At 42.9% G+C, this 25078-nt stretch overlaps 1 protein-coding gene across 3 annotated transcripts in view; it reads right to left on the bottom strand.

The window, feature by feature from the left end:
- Positions 1 to 12429: 12429 nt before the first annotated feature.
- The window catches only part of Scube2 (signal peptide, CUB domain and EGF like domain containing 2), a 75139-nt gene continuing 62490 nt past the window's right edge, over positions 12430 to 25078 (bottom strand). For 2 of the 3 annotated variants that reach the window (XM_076844205.2, XM_076844204.2), the window contains 6 exons: positions 23610 to 23777; positions 22779 to 22940; positions 20110 to 20307; positions 18532 to 18684; positions 14678 to 14757; positions 12430 to 13858 (listed from right to left, as the gene is read on the bottom strand). In XM_076844205.2, the coding sequence (XP_076700320.2) occupies positions 13706 to 13858; positions 14678 to 14757; positions 18532 to 18684; positions 20110 to 20307; positions 22779 to 22940; positions 23610 to 23777 (914 nt within the window). In that variant the 3' untranslated portion in view covers positions 12430 to 13705. Of the gene's footprint in view, positions 13859 to 14677; positions 14758 to 18531; positions 18685 to 20032; positions 20308 to 22778; positions 22941 to 23609; positions 23778 to 25078 lie in introns of those variants that run through there. The other variant, XM_076844206.2, reaches the window with a different exon arrangement.

Raw genomic sequence — 25078 nt, forward strand, 5'->3', positions numbered from 1 at the left:
TCCTTCTGATCTACCTTCAACACTTGCCTTAGTTTCTGAAAACACAAATTGCTTGTGGGGAAACAAATCCAGAAGGCCACTCACCTGCCTTCAGAGAAGCCCCAGAGGTAGATTCCTCCTCTATTCTTCCCCACAAGCAAAGGGCAGGATCTTGAGAAGCTGGGTGGGATTCCTGCTCACCTTCCAGTCCCCTGGTACACATCCAATGATGAACAACAGTGGCTGCCCTGGCTTCTTCTGTTCCATTGCCTGATCCCTACCTGGTCGTTTCTCTAGGCACAGGATGCCCAGGGAATGGCGAGACGGCCTTGCCCTGTCTATTTAGAACAGGTGCCTCTGGGCTTGGCAAAGCTTCAGGACAGGACCAATAGTGAGGGCCTCTGTGGTTTGGGCCCAGACAACTACCTGGTAGAAGCTCTGGGGGAGGAGATGGAATCCCTGAGGCAGCTCAGCTCAGTCCTGAAATCTATTTTTTTTTCCTGAGGATGTCCCTGCAGAAGAAAGGGGCTCCTTTCATAGCTGGATCCCCCTGGGAATGCCAGGAAGCTGAATCTTTCTTGTTGAACTGGAATTTGGCCATATCAAGTGTTGCTGAAAAATAAATGGGGACTTGCTGGGACTGGGAATCTTTTTGTGAATTCAGAGCTCTTTGCTGTAGTGGGATTTGTGATCTGCAATTGGATATGTGGCCACAATAAGAGTTGGTCTCCCACCTCCCTTTCAGAGACTTTCATTGGCCAGATTGATACCATCACTGCCTTTAAGCCTGAGTTGATGTGGTGAGGCCAGCACCCCATTGCACTCACATTGTGAGTTTCTGCAAAATACAAACTGGCTGCTCAGTTTGAGGAGGATTGCCTCTGAATGGTTTCTCCAAATGACTGAGCAAGTCATTCCCTACTCTTGGGCCTCAGTTTCCATATCTGGAAAAAAGATGCAATGAGATTGCATATACAGTTGTGCTTTGTAAACTCTCCAAAGATGCATCAACAGAAAAGATTATTATTAATTCTCCATGTAGCCAAATTCCCCTGCAGCATTAACCCATCTTGGGAAGACTGTAATATACTTGTTAAAAGCACAGGTTTTGGAGTCAGTATGTTAGATATTAATTCCTGCTCTGCCACTTATTAGCTATGTGACTTCACCACTGTGAGCATTTACTTCCTCATCTATAAAATGATGCCAGTAACATCTCTACCTCTCAAGATTGCTGTGAGGATTAAATTAAATACTCTCTCTCTCTCTCTCTCTCTCTCTCTCTATATATATATATATATATATATATATATATATATATATATATATATATCACCATCAGGCACATAGCACAGGCTTGGCAGGAGGTAGCTACCATCATTGCTTGGGACAACCTCAGGAGAATTTGTGGGTTGCTATGCTCTCAGAGGTGGGTCTGGCCTATGCTCCCCTGGAGGCTCCCTGTAGAGCTCTAGGCACACAAGTCAAACCTGAATGTCTTTCGCCTCCCTGGGGCTAAGAGAGGGGGGCTGGCCAGCTCTTTCTTTCTCTAGTGTTTCTAGGTTCTGGACTTATCATTTCAGGTAGCTCCATCCTAAAGTTCTCTGCATCTTACCTTGGCTCTTGTAGAGAATCTGTACTTGAAAATCATACTGGAAAAGCCAATGCTATTTCAGTTAGGACTTTTTCGTGTTATTCTTATAAGTGATAGTAAACCAATTGGAAATTTAAGCAAAAATACAAAATTTCTGGTTCCCTTCATTAAAAAATGCAGGGGCTTCAGGCATGACTGGATCTAAGGACCCAAATGACATTTTTACTGCATTTTAGCTCTTTGTTCTTCTGAATTGATGTCCCAGTAGGCAGGCTCTTCTTGTCTAACAGCTGTCAACAGCTTCAGGTTTCCAACCTCTTCCCCTAGCACCCTTCTTTTGGATCAGGTCTTCAACTAACAGGGTTTCAGGCCTTTGAGAATGGGACATAGAATGAGTTCTGAGGCTGAGAGGCTAGAAACATAGAGGAGAAGAGCAAAGGGTAAAAGGGAGGCTGTCCTCCCCTTACCATCCTCTTTGTCTGCCCACCCATGCATGTTACCCCCTGTCATACCTTCAAAGTTAGAATGTCTGCTCCCCAGAGCCATCTTCTCTCACCACCCCCATCCTTCTTGCTAGGAACAGAGCTCTATTCCCACTCTGGTGTCCTCACCACCCTCATAATTTCCTTTGGAAGGAAGATTCTTCACACAGTTGTCTGCTGCAGGTACCAGATGTGTGCCAGGATCTCTGACTGTATGGTGCCCACGACTTGGCACCTAACCCTGAAGACTGTGTCTACTTTGGCAGGTTAAAGCAAAGATAAGAGATTTTTTTTGTCTTCTTTCTTCAGAGGAGTTCCAAGCAACACTGTGGCCTCAAAAACTAGGGCTGATGGCAGCCCTGCTGGTGTTTTCCAAAGTTGGCGGACTCTTTTGAATCCATTCCTGTCAGCATTGATTTGGTTTCATTTCCTGGGATGAGGACGGATTTTGACCTCAAATTGGATAGCCAAAGAGGAGAGAAAGGCAGGGAAAAGCTCAGTATTTGGAGCAGGAGTGTCTGGTAGAAGTATGGAAGGGAACTCTAGGCTTGTCTTTGAGTCTGGCTGTGCCCCTTGCTTGCTGTGGGACCTTGGCTAAGTAACTAAAGCTCTCAGCCTCAGTTCTTGAAGGCTCTGTGTAGTTTAAAAAGATATTATGTAAACCATAAAGGGCCTAGAATAAAGTGAGTCCTCATTAACCCAAGTCCTGTTCCTATTTTCTTCCCCTCCCCAACACAAATAGGGAACCCGGAAACAAATAGGGCCCTCCTGAGGTGGTGGAGAAAAGAGATCTGTAAGGACAGCAATCCTGTGAGAATCCAACAAAACCTAGGCCTGACCTTCCATTCCACATCTCTAATCAGCACCAACCAGAGTGGGACAGCCAGCCGGGCAGCTTACACTACAACTACTGTCTACCTTGGGAGCACCGAGGACTCCACCTTCTTCTCCTGATTAAATATGCTGCTTGGGTATGACAGTGATAGTCAGTGGCCCTTGCAGGGCAGGCCACAGGGCCTGGGCAAATGCAGTAGAGAGGTGACACACTCTGTGGAACATACGTGGACTCCCAAGCATGTAGACACATTCACTCACTCACACACACACACACACACATACACACACACACACACACACACACACACATACCATTCTCTCTGACCTATTTTCACACATCTCTACACTGCCCAGATAGGAAAGATATTCCTGGCTATTTTAAAACTTTTATTTGGAGACAATTTCAAACTTTCAATTTGCAAACACGAACATGATCAAAGAATTCCTATATTTTTTTTACCGAAATTACCTGTTACTAACATTTTACTCCATTGCTTTATCATTTGTTTCCCCATACACACACACACACACACACACACACAGTTTTTTTCTGACCTATTCGAAGATAAAATGTGATCCCTGCCCTCTAATACTTCATTGTGTATTTCCTAAGATCAAGAATTTTTCTCTTCTATAACCATAGTACAGACATATGCTTCATGTATGTACATTGATATAGTACTTTTATCTAAATTACTATTTATGTTCTGGTTTTGTCAGTTGACCATTATAAAGTTATATATAATGTACTCCTCCAGAACAGGATTCAGGTTAGGGTCAGGTTTTGGCTATTATGTCTTTTTAGCCTCCTTAATCTGGAACATTTCCAAAATTTTGTCCTTTTTGACACTGACAATTTTGAAGAATATGATCCCCTCCTTTTAGTGACTGGTTTTTGTAATATAACACACATACTATATAATTCACTTGAAGTGTACAGCTCAATTTTTTTTTATAGATGGACACAATACCTTTATTATATTTGTTTATTTTTATGTGGCGCTGAGGTTCAAACCCAGTGCCTCACACATGCTAGGCAACCACTCTATCTCTGAGCTACAACTCCAGCCCCTCAATAGTTTTTTAATATATTCACAGATCCGCACAACCATCACCACAATCAAATTTTAAAAACATTTACCACCCCAAAGGAAATTCCAAACCCATTATCAGGCGCTTCTCATTTTTTTCCCAAGTTCTCCAGCCCTAGATAATCTATAATCTATTTTCTGTCACTGTGGATTTGCATATTCTGGACATTTTACTTAATCAAAATCATACAATGTATGGTCTTTTTGACTAGGCATGGAGCCACCATATGACCCAGCTATACCAATTCTCAGTATTCTTTATCCTAAAGAATTGAAGTCACCATACTATAGTGATACTTGCATGCCCATGTTTATAGCAGTATAATTCACAATAGCCAAACTATGGACCAGCCTAGGTTTCCATCAACAGATGAATGGATAAAGAAAATGTGGTATATATACATAGTAGAGTTTTATTCAGCCACAACGAAGAATGAAATTATGTCATTTTTAAGAAAATAATGGAAGTTGATATCATTATGTTAAGTGGAATAAGCCAGACTTAGAAGGTCAAGTGTTGTATGTTTTCTCTCACATATGGAAGATAGAGAAGACAAAGGAAAAGAAAGGTAAGGTATCTCAGGAAAATTGAAAGTAGATACATAGAGGAAATAGAGACAGATGGAAAACAGGGAACAGCAAGTGGGAGGAGAAGAGAGAGGGGGAAATATTGGGGAATTATATTGACCAAATTATATCATATTGTGTGCATGTGAACAATAAATCCCAGCATTATGTACAACTATAATGCACCAATAAAAAGTGTGGGGAAAAAAACAAGTACAATAGAGGAAGGGAAAGGGGTGGGGAGCAGGAAAGGAGAGTTAGTAGAGGTACTAGGGAATAAAATTGACCAAATTATATTGTTCTATTGTGTGTGTATAAATATGTAACAACAAATCCCACTATTATGTGTAATTATAATGCATCAATAAAAACTTTTTTTTTAATATTTATTTCTTAGTTTTCGGCGGACACAACATCTTTGTTTGTATGTGGTACTGAGGATCGAACCCGGGCCACACGCATGCCAGGCGAGCGCGCTACCACTTGAGCCACATCCCCAGCCCATCAATAAAAACTTTAAAGAAGTATGGCCTTTTGTGACCAGCTTCTTTTACTTAGAATAACATTTTCAAAGTTATTTCATATTTTAGCATGTATCTGTACTTCATTATGGCCAAATAATATTCCATTGTATGGATATATCATATTTTTATTAGCCATTTATCAGTTGTTGGATATCTGAGCCATTTCTACTTATTAGCCATTCTGACTAATGCTGCTATCAATTTTCATGTATAAGCCTTTTTGTACACATACATTTTTTTTATTAATTTTTATTGTTGGTTATTCAAAACATTACATAGTTCTTGATATATCATATTTCACACTTTGATTCAAGTGGGATATGAACTCCCATTTTTACCCCATATACAGATTGCAGAATCACATCAGTTGCACATCCATTGATTTACATATTGCCATACTAGTGTACACATACATTTTTATTTCTCTTAGAATAGAATTGCTGGGCCATATGGTAGCGCTATATTTAACCCTTTGAGGAACTAACAGGCTGCTCTCCAAAGTGATTGCACCATCCTACCTCTCCAGTAGCAGAGTATGAAGGTCTCTTCACATTCTCCACATTCTAGCTGACAGCTATTATTGTTGATCATTTTGATGACAGCCCTCCCAGTGCAGTGAGGTGGCATCTCATTGTGATTTGCATTTTTTCCTAATGGCTAATGTTGCTGAGCATCTTTCAGGGTTTTATTGGCCATTTGTTTATCTTCTTTGGAGAAGTATCTATTCAGATCCTTTGCTCATTTTTAAATTGGATTATCTTTTTTATTATTGATTTGTATTGGTTCTTTATATATTCTAGAAATGAGTCCCTTGAGAGAGAAATTATTTGCAGTTTCTCCCCACATTGTAGGTTGCCTTTTTCTTTTATTAATGGTGTCTTGTGAAGCACAAATGTGTGTAATCATTGATATATAAGTTATTTGTTTTTAACTCCTCTCCCCTTTTTTGTTTTTTAAACAAAAATCCTCCTCTTTTTTAAACAGAACATTCCTTGTTTTATGTTTATTGATATTTTCTTTTATTTAGATTGAGGTTGTACATCCTTAGCATGAGTATGGTATAGGTAATATTTTATTCTTCTCAGAGGATATAGGTAATATTTTATTCTTCTCAGAGATATCATATCTGGAGGCACATGATATCCATCTGTCCCTTATTAGAGATGCTAATCTTGATCATGAGATCAGTGTATTGCTTGAACTTGCTAATGTGTGATTATTGGCTTTTCTCCCCTTCAATTCATGAATTTTATAAAGATGCAATTCACATCACATATTGCACTTGGAGTTCTGTGCTCTCCCAAGCACATGCTGCACAGTGGTCAGACCTACCTTGGCCAGGCCTGTGTCTTCATGTCTCAGAAAAAGGCTTTGTCCCACTGACCATGGTGGGTCATGCAAATTACTTGCATCCCGCTAAAGTGAATGTCTTCATTATAGCCCTAGGCAATGGCCTTCCTGTAGTGAGAAGTTGGACTTGGCCATGCCAGAAACATCAACTTTGGAAGAGGCAGCACTAGCAAATGTGTAGCTTTGGACTCTACAAGGAGATGGATCACCATCCTCTGCATGAGTATGGCACAGGTGATGTCTTGCTCTTCTCACGACATAGTATCTGAAGGCACATGAGGCGAGGGTTGGACATGGAACAGTGTGTGTGTGTGTGTGTGTGTGTGTGTGAGAGAGAGAGAGAGAGAGAGAGAGAGAGAGAGAGAGAGAGAGAAAGAATGCGAATTCTGTCCTTACAGAAGCTGTCTTAGGAGACCAGAAGAGTTCATTTCACATTACAGTTCAGGAGGTTTTCAGAAAGTCTCGTGTAAGATCCCAAGTCAGGCATGTGGCCTTTCATTCCTGCTGCAGATCTCACTCTTCTGTCCCTGGGTTGCACAACTAGAAAACCTATAACTAAAGGACATGCTATTTTGGTGGAATGGGAAAAACCAACAGAATATGGATCTCTTTAAGGAATGTACATGGGTTGAACTTCTCCAGTGTCAAGAAGCGGAAGTTAGTGATGATAATGATAACAGTTAACATTTATTCAGCCCTTACTACATGCCAGACATTGTTTCAAGAGCTTTTCATTTATCAATTTATTTAATTCTCACAATATCCATAGCTGGTAAGTGTTCAATGTCTTTATTTACCATATGATGAAGCTGAGGCACAGAGATGTTAAGTAACTTGTACAGGGTCATATAACTAATAAGCGGCAGAACTAGGATATGAATCCAGGTATTGCAGAGGAGATAATGGGAGTCTTGGAAAGAATGAGCATGATAGAACCTAAATCTTAGAGAAGGAACATTCCATTGTGATGAGCAGAATGCACTCTCAGAAAAGCACACTAAGAATCCCGGGAGGGGTGATATTGGGTGAGTGAACTATCAAGTCACCCCAGTTCCTTTTAGGGAGCCCTGAGTGAAGGTTTACCCAGCCTCTTACAATTATACCCACATTGCTCAACACTTCAGTTGAATTACCTGAGGCAGCTGCTAAAAGCAGCTCCAGCCAAGTCACCTGGAACTAATATCAGGGTCCTGGGCACATGTTCTTGCTTGGCTACCATCACACCATCTTGCCTCCTTGTCCACAGTTTTATATCATGACCAGGTGAACATACATGCAGCTGCACTGGCACCTGTGATGATTATGAATTTGTGGTCACTACAAGGCCGTGGACAGTGAGCACAGCACAGCAGTCCTGGCCAGGGTCACCACAAGCTTTTCTCTTTGCGGCCGTGCTCTTCTGCAGTGCATGGTTGTGTCATACACCACTGGGCTCTGTCCTACCCCGTGGCATCAGTTCCAGTTCCTTCCCAGCAACTATTAATGTTTTTCAAACTCAAAACTAATGTAATGAAGCAAAGCCAGCATCAAAAGTCAGGTTTGAGGTAGGCTTGTGTATCTCCTGCACTTTATAGGAAAAGACTGAAAACTTCAAACTATGCCTCAGAATTATCCTTCTGTCCTAGGAAAGAATGTAGAAGCAGAGAACAATCCAGGTCAGAGGGGTATAGTAGTAGCTCCTGGAGCTACACATGCTCAAACATTATATATGATTACAATTTAGGGGTAATTTTTTCCATCATTCTTTCAACTTCTCCCCCCACCCATCTTGGCTATATATGTACACACACACACACACACACACACACACACACACATTCTAGTGCCTAGGCCATAAAAACGAGTGAATGAACATGGTGTGTGTGTGTGTGTGTGTGTGTGTGTGTGTGTGTGTGTGTGTATAATTGAAATGATGTAAACCAATGAATTCCCTCTTGGTCATTAGTTTTTAAACCAGGCAGAGGAAACAGAAAGATCTAAACAGATACACCCCAGAATCTGTGTCAAACTATATGTAACCACTCAGAAAGATAGCCCTGGTCCTCAAGGCCCTGCTGGGTAACATTTTGTCTTGAAATGTGGACATTTGAGCTCCCAGGCAAAGGGATGAGCAACTGAAATACAGGTCAACTCCATCTTACAACCACTAGATGGTGCCTTTTCTAGGAATTTTTTTGTTCACCCTTTGGCACTTTGTTGGGCCTGGTGAGACATGAAATGCCAAGTTCTTGCTGGGTGAGTAAAGGAGATTGCCAGGGTCTGTGCTGCTAGGCTTAGGTTGAGGAGCTGATGTCCTGGAAAGGGCTTAGATTTGTGACACCAGTGATAAGCTCATCCTACCTAAAACAGTCACTCCCCCTTCTCCTCACTGTGTATCCTTTAATCCTACTTCCTTTATAGCACTGTCACTATTTGACTTGAATGAGTACATGAACATTTATATGTTCACTTGTTTATTGTCCGTCCCCTTGACCCATGCTGGAATCTAAATTCCCCAGGGGCAGGGACTTTATTTTGCTCGCTGCTATATCCCTAGCTCCTACAATGCCTAGCACTTAGTAGGCCCTCAATAGATATGTTATATAAATGAATAAATGAGCAAACATATAACAATGATTAGTAACAAAGGACAATAGTTGCATTACCCTTATGAGATAATCTGAAAACCAGCAATTTTGAGTTAATGTCATCATTTGGAGTGAAGCAAAAAGGTTACTGCATAACCCTTTTATTCAATGAGAGCAACCTGCCTATTAGAGTGGTTTCATATTCTAAATCTATTTTGATCTTACTGTCTTCTCTGGAAAGAGAGCCCTGTCATGTAGGCATGTCTTTATGGCTGAATCACTGTCTAAGAGCATAGGAGAAGCCTTGCAGGGCCAAGAGTCCCCTGAGGATGGTCTCTTGCAGGCTGATAAAGACTGCCCTGAGAAGAAGGAGGCAGTGTACCACTATTAGGTCACCCCTCTGCTGGACTCATGAGCTTCTGAGTGGGAGGTGGTCACAGAGAGAAAGTCCCATCAAGGCCTCTAATTTCCTGTGGATGGGCCCCCTCCCGCCTTCTCCCAGGGTCTGGCTTTAAGACTGCTGATGACCTGCCCCGCTGGTAGATCAGGCTGCTCCCTCCACTTAATAAGGAACCACTTTTCTCAGGCCTCAGCTGAACCATTTGCCTCTCGAATGCTGATAAAAATGTGTAGACTTGGGTAATGCTCTCAGAACCCATTCTGCTGTGAAGAAGGAAGAAGAGATGCAGACAGCCTTAGTAAAAGGCATTCCCTGTGGGTTAAGAAGATTGCAGCTGGGTCTAGCATGGGATCCCTGGGTTTCCCAGTGTACAGGTCCACCAGCAGCTGCATTCAGCAGCAGGCAACAGCCTTGATACATCTTCCTGCAAGGGTCTGCTGAGGGCAAGGGAGTCTTTGCTTTGTGCTGTGCAGCCACCAACTTTCCCAAGTTACCACATGACATTTTTAAATCACCTGCAAACCTAAATCCAGTGAGTGCCTACAGACGCACTTAACAACCCAGAGGATGATTCAGAGGAAGCAATTTTCCAAAGTGAAGATAATCATCCGTTAGTGTGAAAAGGCAAACACACTTTCATTAGCATTGGAAACTCAAGGGAAATGTTGCCAAATCCATAGATGCAGCACTTCAGTAAATGGCTAAAGAATAGTATCCACAGCTGGAAGGAAGGACTTGTATAGATTCTGCCCCCACTTGGAGTATACCCACAAAACTTGCCGACTTGGAGGGAAGGTGGAAGCTCAGCTTTGGCTTCTTTCTGTTTACTTGATAAGCAGCTCCTCAAAGTTCTGGTCCCTGTGACCACCTGGGGGAGTACTCCCAGAATTCAGAGCTCCTCTGACTTTTTCATCTACATACAGTAATCCCCACTTATCCTTGGGTGACATGTTTCAAGATGTTCCACAGATGCCTGAGACTGTGGATATTACCTAACCCTATATATGCTCTGTTCATTCCTATACATGCATACTTATGATAAAGTATACTTTGTAAATTAAGCATAGTAACAATAATACCTAATAATAAAGTAGAGCAACTATAACAATATATTGTAATAAAATTGATTCCAAACTTATGAATTACTTCTGGAATTCTCTATTTAATATTTCAGGATTGTAGTTGACTAGTGAAAGGGATTAGGGGGAAACACAACTGTATTTTTAATCTTAATTTAGGGAAAATCTCATATGTTTCCTTTATTCTATGACATTAAATTTTGTATTCCAGACCTGAGCTCTCCTGGGGTCTCTTATAACCTCTTGCCTATTTGAACTCTCCACTTGGACAGTTAATAGGTACCTTGAACTTAGAATGGTCAAAACAGAACTCTCAATCTCTTCCCATTTCCTAAATGTCCTATTACTGCATAAGAAATCACCCCCGACCTAGTAACTTAAAGCAATGATAGTCATTAGTTTTGTTCACTAATCTGTAATTTCTGTGTGTGGTTCCACAAAGACTGCTCAAGAAGCATCAGCTGGGGCAGCTCCGCTTGGGGGCTGAGTCCATTTCCAAGATGACTCATTCAAGCTGCTGGCAAGCTTAGCTGGCTGTTGCCTGGCCTGCAGGGATGGGGACAAAGTTTCTCTCCACAGGCTGCTAAGGCTTCCTTGAAGCATAGTGACTGAGTTCCAAATGTAAATGTCCCAAGGGATTGAAGTAGAAACTGCTAATGTCTTAAGTCCTAGGCCTGGAAACTGCAAGTGCTGCTTCTGCCATATTCTATCAGCAAAACAGTCATAGAGCCCAGAATTCTACTTTTTTATTTCCACTACCATCAGTCTAAATCAGACCCTCACCTTTTGCTGGGGTGAGTCTCTGGAGATAGCTTCTTATCTATTCTCTGCCTCTATACTTGCTTCCTAAAATCCATCCATACAGGAGTTAGTGCTACTACCTTTAAAAGCATACAGATTAACTCACTCCTTTGCTTAATCCTCTTTGAAACTTCACAATCTATTTAGAATTACACCCAAATCTCTCCTTCAAGATGCCACAGCCCAGTGTGATCTGGACCCTGTGCAGTTCTTGAGCCTCATCTTGGCTTTCTCACCAGACTGTGATAGACACACAGCCTCATCTTTGCACAGCCTCTGCACTTGGTGCCCCTCTATCAGGCATGCTCTTCCCCTATTTTCCCAAGGCTCATTCCTCCCTGCCAAAGCGTTCAGTTGAAGTGCCATTTCCCCATAGAAGCCATTTTCAGACCCCATCTGTTACATTAACCTGCTTCAATTTTCAACATTGCATTAACCACTCAGCAGATTGTTTTTGTGTTGTTTGTTGTCTGTCTCTTCCCTCTAAAATGTAAGCTCCACAAGTGCAGGGACTCTAGTTCTTATCACAGTGCTTCCCTAGGGCCTAGAACAGTACCTGACACAGAGGGGATGTTTGATAAATATTTCTTCAGTTAGTAGAGAGCAACAGCAGCCACAGTCAGCCAGCCTTCCAACAGGGAGTGTCTCTTAGGATGATTGATAGTTCTAGAGAGAAAGCTTCAGGAGGGCCCAGGGGCTCATGCTTGTCCCAGGAGCACAGCTCTGGTGCATGAGGCTGTTCCTGGAGGATGTTTCACAGCAACCAGGTTTATGCATTCTCCTTCCAACCCCTAGAGCATACCCACCCCCAGATTTCTTGTGGAATTGACAACAGAGAATCACACTTGCATGAGCACAAAGTTACTAACATGCTTGGACAGGATGGCACAGCTCAGCCCATCTTGTCTCCTCACCGGTCTCATCACAACTCAGGTTATTTACATTAACTTCTCATCTTATAGTTAGACTCAGAAATATAGGCCAAGCTCCAGTTAAACAAATTGCAAGTGCTTGTTTTAATAATTTTTTTTAATGAAGATGTTCAAATTTTTAAAGAGAAATCTGAGAGTGGGGATTTAGGACCCATCCAAATAAAGAAGCTTCATTAGGGCTAAAGAAAACAATGTTATAATGGTTTTTAAAAAACAACATGGGGGTAAAAAATATGTTCAATAATAATGAAATCATCTTTGTTTTCTTCAAGAAAAACTTGTTACACAGTTTTTAGAACTTTGGTGTAGAAAATTGTGTGTAGAGTTGTCACTGAAATAACAAAACACTATGGCTCTGTATACTCAGTTCTTCGGTTAGGAAATGGCAGCTTATCTGACAAGATTCTTTTTCACCCACTGTAATGAGACTCTGGCTTGGGATTTAAATGTTTAAAAATGTGATACTATTAAAAATGCAGAGGCCAATGTGTAGCTGCTCCCAGAAGTGCTGCTACCATCAGAGAATGAGCGCATCCTGAACAGTACTGCCCAGAGCAGAATCCACTCTGCCCTTGGAGAGTGAGGACAGAAGGCACAAATGACAGGCTGGGCCCCATATCCCACGTGGTCCTCAGGTGCCTGCTGGGAGGAAGCCTCATGGTGGAAAGAAGACCCTCGGCTATACTGACCAGGGTTGGTGAAATCTCCTTTTGATGATAGTGAATTCTCATCCACCAAGGAGACTGCATCCACCCAAACTCTCTAAGCCCTAATTCGGGGCTCAGCCATATCTGAGGGCACAAGGAAAGGTGCTAAAACCAGCTGTGTGCATTTGCTGCAGGGTAGGAGAGGGGAGCTGGCAACATGTATACACTACTAAGTCTCCAGAAGGGCTTTAGTTTATTTCTAATTCTTTTGGCTTTCAGTATTTTTTTTAAAAATGATCACAGCTTAGAACTCAAGCTCCTGAGATTAAACTTATCTCACACAGGCTGGAGAAGGCTGTGGAAAACAGAGTCCTTTCAGGTCTCAGGGTGGATGGATGGCGCCCTCCCTCCCTCCTTGCCTGTTTTGCCTGCTCAGAGCCTGCACAGGGGCTTGGAGGGCTGCCTTAGGGAGCCCCAGGCTGGAGAAAGCTGATGTTTCAGACAGAGAAGCCCTTCTGTGGTGTCCTTTCACTACTACAGACTCCAGAGGAGGAGAGAGATCCAAGGAGGGTGAGTCTCACCTGCACTGACTGAAGTCTAGCTCAGCCAGCCCTTGCAGGACCTGAGACATCTGGTCATACTTCCCATAGCAGTGAGAAGTCAGTGCTACTCAAAGCCATTCCACAATGTTGGGAAAGAAAATTCAAGTTCAGTTTACCAAAATATCTGTATTATCTATAAAAATTTAACTCTAATGAGTCACTGATACTGAAGACAATATCCGACTATGTGGAAGGCAGACAGACGGCTCCACTCCACCAAGCCCACAGCCGAACATTTGTGGCATGTGGGCAGTCATTTGTAAGGCCTCAAAAACCTGGAAACTTTGGAACGTAGCAATCGGATGAAAGATCTTGGAAACATCTCTCTGGACTCCTGGGCTGTATACTTGAAGTAGTTCTGGGGGTGGGCCAGGACATCAAACAGAGCCTTGATCAGTTTCTTATCCTAAAGAGAACAGAATTTTTGTTACTGGGCCAAATTGTTCAAACATCCTGACATTTTGCCAACAAAACTATAATGACCCAGTATTAAGCAGTAGCTTGATTAACTAAAAAACACTTTGTGAAAATTGTTTCTTCCGATTTTTATCTTTCCAGTTTTCATTTTTTATAATTATCTCTAATAAATATGGATTATTTTATAAAGAACATTTAATATACAAAAACCCCTGATTTTTTTCTCAACTAGATGAAATATAAAATAGGGAGCTGGGGGATACTTACACAGTTGGTGATACAGCAAGTGTTTGTTGCTAATTATTTATAAGTATACAAAATTTGGTAGACTTTATGAAGGACAAATATGGAGAAAAAGGTTCCCCACTATTTGGAATTAATATGAAAATACTATATACCACTATCTTGGATTTATAAGCAAGTCTTCTTCAAAACTGCCCCTTCACAAATTTCCAAATTAAAAAATACAACTTCACTTGACAACACTGAAAATAGAAGCCTGTTCTTTAAAAAAAAAATCATGTCTGTCTTGGGGCTGGGATTGTGGCTCAGCGGTAGAGTGCTCGTCTAGCACGGGAGGGACCTGGGTTCGATCCTCAGAACTACATAAAATAAAGGCATTGTGTTGTGTCCATCTACACCAAAAAAATAAATTAAAAAAAATCATGTCTGGGGAAGTTATAAAACTGAGCATTGGTCAAGGGCAGTCTCTGAGTCTGAGAGGTGGCAGGGTGGAGCAGGAAAGACTTCAAGACTGTACTTGGGATTTCTGTGAAAAACACCACGTCCACTAGAGACAAGTACTCACCTTAAGTATTTCCTGGTGGTTCTCAGATGCGTAGAGCCTGCCATCTCGAACAATATCTTCAATGAGTTCTTGGTAGTCTTCTGTTGGAATAAAGGACATGTTTTGTATTCTTATGGTTTAGTTATCTCCAAATGTGCTCTTTCATTTTTGATAAGGTTCTGAGAAGCGTCCCTTCTGTGGCTATCTCAGAACACTTTCCACACTGACCTTGAAAAGACAATCATCAGAGAACACCCATGCACAGATTTCCATCACTTCCACTGGCCACAGACCTCTGCCCCTGTCTCCCTGTCCTCCCTTCCCTCAGATGAGCCCTCTTTGTGTCCACTTGAGGCCCATCCCTCCACTTGGCACTCCAGTGCCATCTTCCCTCACTAAATCAAGAGCATCTGTGCCAGTAATTCTCTGACTTCTTTCCTACATGATAAAAATCCTCTATTGATCTTTCTTATCAGCATACAAACAGGAAGTTACGTCTCAGATCTTTAAAAAAATCCCTCCCTCGACTTCATTTCTCCCTCCAGCTTCCACCCCACTTCTCTGCTTCTTTTTGCTGAAAAACTCCTCAAAAGAATGGTCAATACTCACAGTACCCAATTCTCTTCTTCTTCTCCTAAACCCAGTCCAATCATCTTTGGTCCCCCATCACTCCTCCAAAACTGCTGGTTGAGATCAGCAATAACTTTCAACCTTTGACATATCAGTAGCATGTGACTTGCTGGTCACACCTCCACCTTGATCAAATTCTTCTCTTGGCTTCCAGAATACTTTGCTGTTTGGTTTTCCTCCTACCTCACTGGCTGCTCACTCCTTTCCTTGGCCTTTTATTGCAGGAGGGTTCCAGGGCTCAGTCTTTGGTGCTCTGCTCTTCTCTGTCTGTGTGCACTCCATGGGGAGCTCATCCAGGCTTTTCTTTCCCTCTCTACCTCCTTTCCCTCTGTCCTTGTTTAGCATTAAACAATCAAGCTTCTTATCAAATAAGCAAAACTCATCTTTCCTTTATTTGACTGGGGCTGAGGGTAAAGAATTCGGCTGGCCAGAGAGAAAGAAAGCACTGTTCATTTTTCCACTAATAATTTTTTGTCCTGACATACATTAAATGCAGTGCACATGATAATCCTTCTCTAAATGAAGCTCTCCCCCTTTACAGTCTAGTCTCTTTCCCACAGTCATAATTCAAATCAAGCATATGCAAAGCACAATCTTTTTCAAATCCCAGACATTAAAAATGCCTCTTTGTATGCATATCATGTGCTACAAAGCCACACGAATTATGAGAACATCATTGAAATTGTTCGGGAGGAGCTCTTGAAAAGTTCCTTTCAGTCAAGAGATGGTGAGTGGAAATTAACACTATATTATATGTAATTACTAGTTTGGTACATGTACAACGTCATTGCTACTCTACTAATGTGGTATCATTCTCCTTTTATGTTAGTGAATATTGAATATGAGCAAGTGTACAAGTTTTATTTTATTATTATTTTTTAAATTTTAAATCTTGAATCCCCTTGCTGCAATGTCTCTACCTCAGAGGAGTGGCTCCTGTCCTTGATGGGAGTTGACCCCTAGGAATGTAAATGGTTGTAATATTCTAGACAGCAGTTTGCCACTGCACCAAATGCTTCTAAACTGCTGGTTTTTAAAAAAAAAAAAAAAATGTCCTCTGCTTCTAAGAGCTAGTGTGTCTCCTTCCTTACTCCAGGCCTTAGGAAAAGCAGAGAAGCATTGCAAGTGGGAACCCAGGCTCTGGAGTCCCAAAGACAAAGGTAAATCCCAGCTCTGTGTCTTTGTCATACTGTGACCTTAAGCCAGTTACTTAAATCTCTAAGCCTGAATGGCCTCATCTGTAAAACCAGGAAACAAATGTGTCACGTATGGAGTGACTATGAGGACTGTACCATTAAAAGGTGCCTCAGGACATATCTAGTGCTCAGGAATGCTCAGTACCTGTTTGCCAGGACTGCAATCCTCTCCCTTCTGTGGCAGTCAGGAGCCCCAACCACACCTTCTGACTGTGATTTCTAGTCTTTTGGGCTTTGAAATCAGATACAAAAATACAAGTTTTAAAATATAAACCTGAATAAGGACCTGAGGGGCTTCTGGAGGGACAAAGTGGCACTTTTACTGCTATGACACATGCCTGGTACACTCTCATGGGCCTATCCAGGACTATGTATAACTTGCCCTGGCTCAAGCTACATCTCTTTTTCTTAATAAAAAAAAATCAAGATATTTTCTGTGTCAACAAAGGCAGAGATGAGAACAGCTACACTAAACTGGGTGAGCCTTGGCGACATGTATTCTGGAGCCCCTGCGTCTGCTCTGCTTCCTTCCTAATTCCCACAGGACATGTTGCCCATTAGCTGCTTCCAGGTGGATGACTAGGCTCTCTGTCTCATTCAGCAGAGGCATATGGGAGGCATTTGTGTCTGCCCCAGGAGTCAGATACTAAAAGCCCTTGTCTTGGGTGTTTGACATTATTTTAGGCAACTGCAGGACAGAAATAATGATCCTAGCTGTTGTCATATGTTGGAAATAAATTATGTGAAGTGTTTTTAAGAGAGACAGAGAATGCTATTTTTTCTAAACATCTAGTTTTTGCATTTTGCCTAAAAACTTCCAATGGCTCCCTATAAGATTAAGTCTACTCTCCTAAACTTGGCCTTCAAGGCCCTTCCCACCTCATCTCCTTTCACTGTTAAGCTCCATGCTCCCCACTCACTGGTCCAATCAGACCCCACACGTGCCATCCTCTGGCCTTTCCTTCTTCCTGAATATTCTTCCTCCCCATTTATGCCCCCTATATTTTATTATGACCCAAATCTGTTCAGACTGTATTCTGTTCCTTCCAAAAATCCATGCAAAATAACTGCTGCCCCTTCTGTGCTCACAGTACTGTGTATATGCCCTGTTAAAGCATCTATGACAATATATACAGTTTTGTGTTCATATCACTAACCAGATTGTCTTCAGTACTTGGCCCAATTCCTAGCCTAGCAGAGGCTCATTAAATATCTGTTGGGTAGATGCATGAATATGTTCATGAATGGACAGATGACTCTTCCCTTCTAGACTATGAAGCCCTCTAGGACAAGTTATAATTCATTTTATGCTCCATAAATGTTCATCAACCTACTCAGAGAGTTGGGCCCCAGGGCTCAGGAGGACCACTCCTTCATTGAAAATGAAGAAAATGAAACTAGAGGCATCATCTGACTTGCATAGTCACAAAGAAAGTCAGTGGCAGAGCCAGAACCAGAACTCAGGCCTTTTTTCCTCCTTCAGAATTCTGTACAATAAAAGCCATAATCATAAGAAGTATTTATTGAGCAATTACGTGTGCCAGGTACTGCACCAAGTCCTTTAGGAACTCTCACATTAAATCTAATGATTATCCTCATCAAACATTAAGAAAATGAGACTTGACTAGGAGTGTAGGTCAGTGGTTCAGTGTGGGTTTAACATGCATTTGAATTCAATTCAATGCCTAGCAACAAAAAAAGGAGGAGGAGGAGGAGGAAGAGGATGAGGAGGAGGAAAGAAGGAAGGAAGGAAGGCTTGGAGATGTTACACAAAATCACAGATGAGATAATAGCGGGGCTGTCTGACTTCAATGCCCATGATCCACTAAGCTGATCTTCTAAACCATCTTTTCATCCCTGTAGTCAGTGTCCCCAAATGCCCGCTTAAAATGTGGCACTTGTGAGTCAGCGATGTTCTTTCCCCTCACCATGGCTGCCTTTCGGAGCATGTGTGCTTGTCAGCAATCCACCAGCTGGCTCAGAAATTGATTCTGTTCAAACTAGAGACGCCTCTGCCATGTGCTACTGTCCGAGCTTCACGGTGCTTACCGTCATACGTCACATATGGGACCTGAAACCCTCTGGCACTGTTCCCTTCATTGGACTTAAACTGAATCCACAGCTTCTTTGACCTGGAGGTGAAGGCGATGGGGCGTTCGTAGGTCTGGCAGGTTTCATAGGTTGTCACTGAATTGGACGATGCTGCAGAGTGAAATTGGAGAGGGTGTCATTTAAGACGTCACTGAGTGGGCAGACAAAGAATCCTCATCTTTTCAAACACTCAAACCATAAAACAAGGTACGTTGAAGAGCCCTTTAGGTCTAGCTGACTCATCCTAACAGTAAAGCACTGGGAATAGAATAGCCTCCAGGGAAGGCTAGGCTTGAGCTGCCTGTGGCTGGGCACACTGCAGAGGTGGGGAGAGGGCCCTTGAATTTCAGAGCCCAGCTACCATTATCTACTAACACTCACCCCCATTTGATGCATGCTTCTCAAGACCCAGAAGTGTGCTAATACCCATTTTAGGGACTTTCTCTCATTTAATCCTCTGCAAACCACAAAAAGTGGGTACAATTGTTGACTCTTTTACAGAGAGGTAAGTACGCACCTAGAGCCACAGAGCCCATCTGTGATAAGGTTGGGATTCAAATCTTCACCTGACATCAGACATTGTAACCATTAATAAGGATAGGAAATATTTATATAGTATCTCAATGTGCTATTATTATTCTACTGATTTTTTTTGTTTTTGTTTTGGGTTTTATTTTTTTGAGATGAGGTCTCACTATGTTGCCAAGGCTGGTCTTGAACTCCTGGGCTCAAGCAATCCCCCCACATGAGCCTCCTGAGTAGAAGGGAATACTGGTGTGTGGTACTGTGCCTGGCTTGCCATTATTTTTCTAAGTGCTTAACAGATTTAGTTCATCTAATAACCCTGTGAGACAGCAGGGTTATTATTTTATTATTATTATTTTATTTTTATTATTATTATTATTTCTCCGCTTTAATCATTACGGAGATGGCAGTGCCCAGATCATAGTACCAATAAGAGGTGGATTTGGAATTAAGCCCACTCAGAGAACTGCTGCTAAGCTGTGTTGATGGTGGCATCCCTTATGGACCTTGGATCATGAGTCAGGATAGAGGGAGGGGCCCCTTCTGGCATCATGCCTTGGTCCCTCCCCAAGTCAGGAGTTGCTCTCCAGCGTGAGGCAGTGTCTGGAGCCAGCACTGCACATGCCTCATTTCCTCTCCATGTCCCAGTGGAGAGGGTCCAAAAATCCCAGTGAGTACAGAGGGGAAGAATGACCTGCAAGGTCCCTGCCTCTGGGGTTCAGTAAAAGGCCTTGATGTATGTATTTTAGTCAAATTTATTATTAATATTATTAATTTGGCACTGGGGATTAAACCCAGGGCCTAGCACATGCTAGGTAAATGCCCTATGAATGAGCTACATCTCTAGCCCTTAGTCTATGTGTCATTCCTTGGCAACTCTATAAACTTCCATCTCTGTTCTAATACGGGGGTGACAGTCTAGCCTTCTCCTCACATTTAAAGCCCGGGGAGCAGGTCCTCAGGCTTCCCAGCTGGCCTTAGGAAGGGAGGGAAGCAGAGGGTGAGACGCACAGGTTTTCCGCATCACCAGGTAGTCTCCACAGTCATCCTCTATGGGTAGGAAGATCTCAGGGACCACAATTAAGATGCGGCGCTTGGGAGGTGGGTTGATGGTCCAGGTACACTCGGTGTTGGCTGGGTAATTGCCTGGATAGTTTGGGGATTCAATGTATCCTGTGAAATCTCCCAGCTCCCCGCCACATCTTCTGTCTGGAAAAGGAAATGCCATGAGTTATAAGGGTTCGACACAGTCATCTCCCATGGCCCCTGCTAGCCTGGCTTGAGAACTGCCACATCCCTACCATATGGAGGAAGGGGCACAGAGATGGCGTCATCTTGGGAATAAGACTTAGGGCCCCCTTTGGGAGTCATTGTGAACTCTCACAAAGGGGCCACCCCTCGGAGTGGTGCCATTTTCCCATTAGCCTAAAGATACTAAGGTCAGCTGTTAATGAACAAAAGAACAAATTTAGCTTTAAATATTTGCTTAGAACTCCAAGTATAGGGAGAACCCATGGAATAGAACTTCTACGTCTGTCCAAGTAGGGAGAACAGAGCTCATTGCTCAATAAAGAACATTTGACTGAGGCCATTGATGAAGATAAAACAGATTTCTTCACTTTTCTTTCTGGTTACAACCACATTTTATTTCTAAGTAGGGAAGACAAAGAGCTAACTAATGTGCACAGGTACACCCTCCCCTACCCTGTCTTTATTCACCAAATCCCCACAGTCCAACACATGTCACCCAAAGCTCTGGGAGTTCAGGACTGAGAGGGAATCTAGTCTTTGCCCTCAAAGAGGTTAGTGTTTACTATTGCCAGATAAATCTGAGCAATATTGAAGGGAGCTGAGCACAGTGGCACACATCTGTAATTCCAATGACTTGGGAGGATTAGGCAGGAGGATCACAAGTTCAAAGCCCGACTCAGCCACTTAGTAAGGTTCTCAGTAACGTAGCAAAACCCTGAGTCAAAATAAAAATAAAAAGGGCTATGGATATAGCTCAGTAGTTCAATCTCCAGTACTAAGGGGGGAGGGGAGGGAGGGAGGGAGGGGGAGAGAGAGAGAGAGAGAGAGAGAGATTGATTACTTTCTTCTTCTCTAATTATAAAAGAGAGTTGTCATTATTAGGAAAAACACAGCCTTCAGGCTTGAAGGGCTACCTGAGGAACTGTGTCACATGGTCCTAAGGGCCAACAAAGGCCGGGGAGTGGGAAGATAAGGAAAAAGTTATGTTGGTTTAAGGAGGAATTTCCTAACTCTGTGAACTTTGCCAAAGTCTCATTTACCAATAGGCTAGAAGATCATGAAAGAGAGTGAGCTTCCTGTGGCAGCAGGTATTTAAGAGGAACTTTGATGGCTGCTTATAAACGATGTTAAAAGAACTTCAGCTGGGTGGGGTGGTGTACACTTGTAATCCCAGTGATTTGGGAGGCTGAGATGGGAGGATAGTGAGTTCAAAGCCAATCTCAGCAAAAGTGAGGAGCTAAACAACTCAGTGAGACCCTGTCTCTAAATAAAATACAAAATAGGGCTGGGGATGTGGCTCTGGTGGCTGAGTGCCCCTGAGTTCAATCCTCGGTACCCCAAAAATTCAAATGTTTCACTGCCCTTCTCCATCCCAAATTACTCTATTTTGGGGAGTCCTCCTTGCTCCCCTCAATTGCTATCTTAAAGATACAATACTAAGGGGCTGGGGCTGTAGCTCAGTGGTAGAACGCTCTCCTGGCACATGTGAGGCACTGGATTTAATCCTCAGCATCACATAAAAATAAAACAAAGGTATGTGTCCACCTACAACTAAAAAAATATATTTAAAAAAGATACAACATTAGTTGAGCTTAACTTTTGGCCTTTACTAGAGAATTTTATGTAATGATTGAGGTGGGGAGGAGGAAAACCTGACGCAGCAAGTCCTTAAATGTTTGCCCCCTCATTGCTGTAAAATACAAGTTAAGCTCCTTAGCTAGGCACACTTGGTGTGCCAACTCTTCTGTGCTCAGGCCCAGGGGTCTCTTTCCAAAGGCCTTTCACTTTCCTGGGTCTGTGCTTCTCTTCAGCGGCTCTTCAGTAAGATGCTCTTTCCTGCTCTGTCCACTATCTCCATCAAAACCTTCCATACCCTCCAGAGACCTTGCCTCATCTCTCCAGACTAGTGGGTCGCTCCTTCCTCGGCAGACACACAGCCTGGCTCCCAGCAGCGCTGGCCCAGCTGATTTATTCAGCAGGATGCCTGGCACATAACACACTCTTGAACAGTGCATGCTGGGCCACTGAAACTATGCCCTGGGTTGGGGGGAATCAGGGCAAATCCAGCTGTGAGTGTGCCTGGGGAAGCATCCAGGGTCAGCAGAGGTAAGTAGGGGCTGTGGTGGAGCTTAGTGGCAGAGTGTGTGCTTAGCATGCACAAGGGTCAGGGTTCAATCTCCAGCACCTCACATACAAAAACAAGGAGAGTACCTCCAGGTCAAAGCTATTATCTCCATTTTAATAGCTGAGGAGACTGTAGTCCTGCCTTCCCTCAGCACTTATCTGCATAGCTGTGAGCTGGGCTAAAAACAGACAAGGTTCTGAATGAACCTGGGAACCCTGGCCACTTTACCCCATCCTTCTCCAAGGCTGGACCCAGACACTTTCCCTCTTGATCAGGACCACAGAAGCCTTAGAGAGAGACCTACTTTTACACTGGGTAATGTTTGTGGAGCCATCAAAGTCCGTTGTAGTGTTTCCTGGACAAGAAATACAGTTATTTTTTCCGAATTCGGGCTGGTATGTCCCCGCTGGGCAGCGAATACATCGGTGAGTGGTGGTGTTGTAGAAATGTCCAGGTGAACATTGAACTATGAGGAAAGGGTGAAGAAAATGAAAACAAGAAGACTGTATTTTTATTAATGCTGCATGAAAGGTTTCAAAGTTTGTGAAATAAGTTTTTATGCCCAAATGAAGAAGTGCTTTCCTATCAATCTGGGGCTAATGAACACTCAAACAGTGGGTTTGGGTAGGACTCGTGACACTGAGAAAACATGAAGGAGCAAGCTGTGCATGTCTTCAGAGAGTGTGTGGCTCTTGCAGTCAGTGGCAGCTGACATCTTCAGGCACAATGGTTGTGGGTATCAAGGATATAGACTGAGGCTGGACTGAGGCTTGGTCCACTGGGAAGAGACAGTGGAAGTGGGGTTCTGGAGAAGGGATAGGACTTGTACTGGGGTAGGGGAGCTCTAGGCCAGGGCACTGAGGTGGAAGAGGGCTGGAGGATGGAACCAAGGGAGCCCGTGTTCAAAACCTACTCATGTCTCTCTGATCCATCCCTGGTCAGCCCTGTCCCAAGAAGCCAAGATGGCTGTGGAGAGATCCCATCCAGGGAGTTCTGGCACTTCCTGCACAGGGACTGAACCCTTGGTTACTTAGCACCACACGGGGAACCTCTGGGCTGGGTTCAATGGAACCTTCACCAGACTCCCAGGGTACTCAAAAAGGAAATTCAATTCTAGGGGAAAGCAAGTACTCACCTCTGGTTTCACAGTCCTGGAAGGAAGTTGCTCCCAGATGTTTGGTGGGGAGCCCTCCTCCACAGGGGAAGCAAGAAGTTCGGCCAGCTTCAGGCTGGAATGTGCCCAGGGCACAGAGCTGGCAAGGTTTAAAGCCATCCACAGAATATTCTCCAGGTTGGCACAGACCTGGGGGGATCAATAGCCCTAGATAAGGAAGGTTCCTAGGCAGGCCATTCCCACCTCTCTTCTATAAGATCTGACTCTGGTCAGGCCTGTTACCCTGTGCTGACCTCAGCGCCTACCTGAGTGAGAGAAGCAGAGTCAGCCCTGCCCTGCCACCCCAAGGAGGTGACTGGTGAGTGCCTGGTGTTTACGCACAGGGCTGCACAACAAGATGAGAACCAAGAGTCAAACAGCAGCTGCTTTTAAAATATAGGAAAGGACTGAGCATGTCTCAGACTTAGGCCTACACACTGCCCAGGGACCCCAAGCAGGAGTCACCAGAGAAAGAGGGAAAGAGAGGGAGATATCTTTACTCTGGAATCAATATGGCAATTGGACCCAGAAATACTACACCCTCATCCAGTGGATCACATCTTAGTGACACAGTGACTCGAAGAATCTCCTTGCATTGAGGTGTGTCCTTTCCTACCTCAATGAGTCAACTAAATCCAAACTATCCAGTCCACATGGACAGAGGGACCCAAGGGCATTTACTTTAAGCAATGATTTCTCTTTTTTTCCCCAAGGTTAGACAAGAAACACAGTCATTAACACACACACACACACACACACACACACACAAAAAAAAAAAAAAATCCTAAAGAACATGTTTCTCAGGAATAAGTTTGTCATTGGCAAGATGCTATAAAAATCTGTTGTCTCTTGTATTCTTAATCACTTCTCCTCTGTTAATTTTAATGGTTTTGTTTTTAACCATAAATTGTAGATATAATAGCATTTTAAAAATGTACAGCAAGGGCTTGGGATATAACTCAGTTGGTAGAGTGCTTGCCTTGCATGCACAAGGCCCTGGGTTCAATCTTCAGCACCAAAAAGTAAGTAAGTAAGTAAATAAATAAATAAATAAATAAATGCACAACCAAGGGAAGAGTCTGGATGCTGTCAGACCTGGATCCTGACTCCAAATCCTCCACTTCTTGGCTGTGTGAAGTGACACAGTGACTTGAAGAATCACTGTGATAGGACCATCTCATGAATAATTCATATCATATATTTAGCATAATGCTTAGCAATGGTAAGCATTCAATAAATGTTAGCTATTTTTATTAATAATACTTTTCTTATTGCTATAAATGTATCTTTTTTCTTTTGGAACCAGGGATGGAAGTCAGTGCTTAACCACTGAGCCTCATCCTCAGCCTTTCTTTTTTTTTTTTTAAAGAATTTTTTTAATATTTATTTTATTTTAGTTATCGGCGGATACAACATCTTTGTTTTTTTTGTATGTGGTGCTGAGGATCGAA

The sequence above is a fragment of the Callospermophilus lateralis genome, chromosome 2 (genome assembly GCF_048772815.1).
Source record: "Callospermophilus lateralis isolate mCalLat2 chromosome 2, mCalLat2.hap1, whole genome shotgun sequence".
NCBI lineage: Eukaryota > Metazoa > Chordata > Mammalia > Rodentia > Sciuridae > Callospermophilus > Callospermophilus lateralis.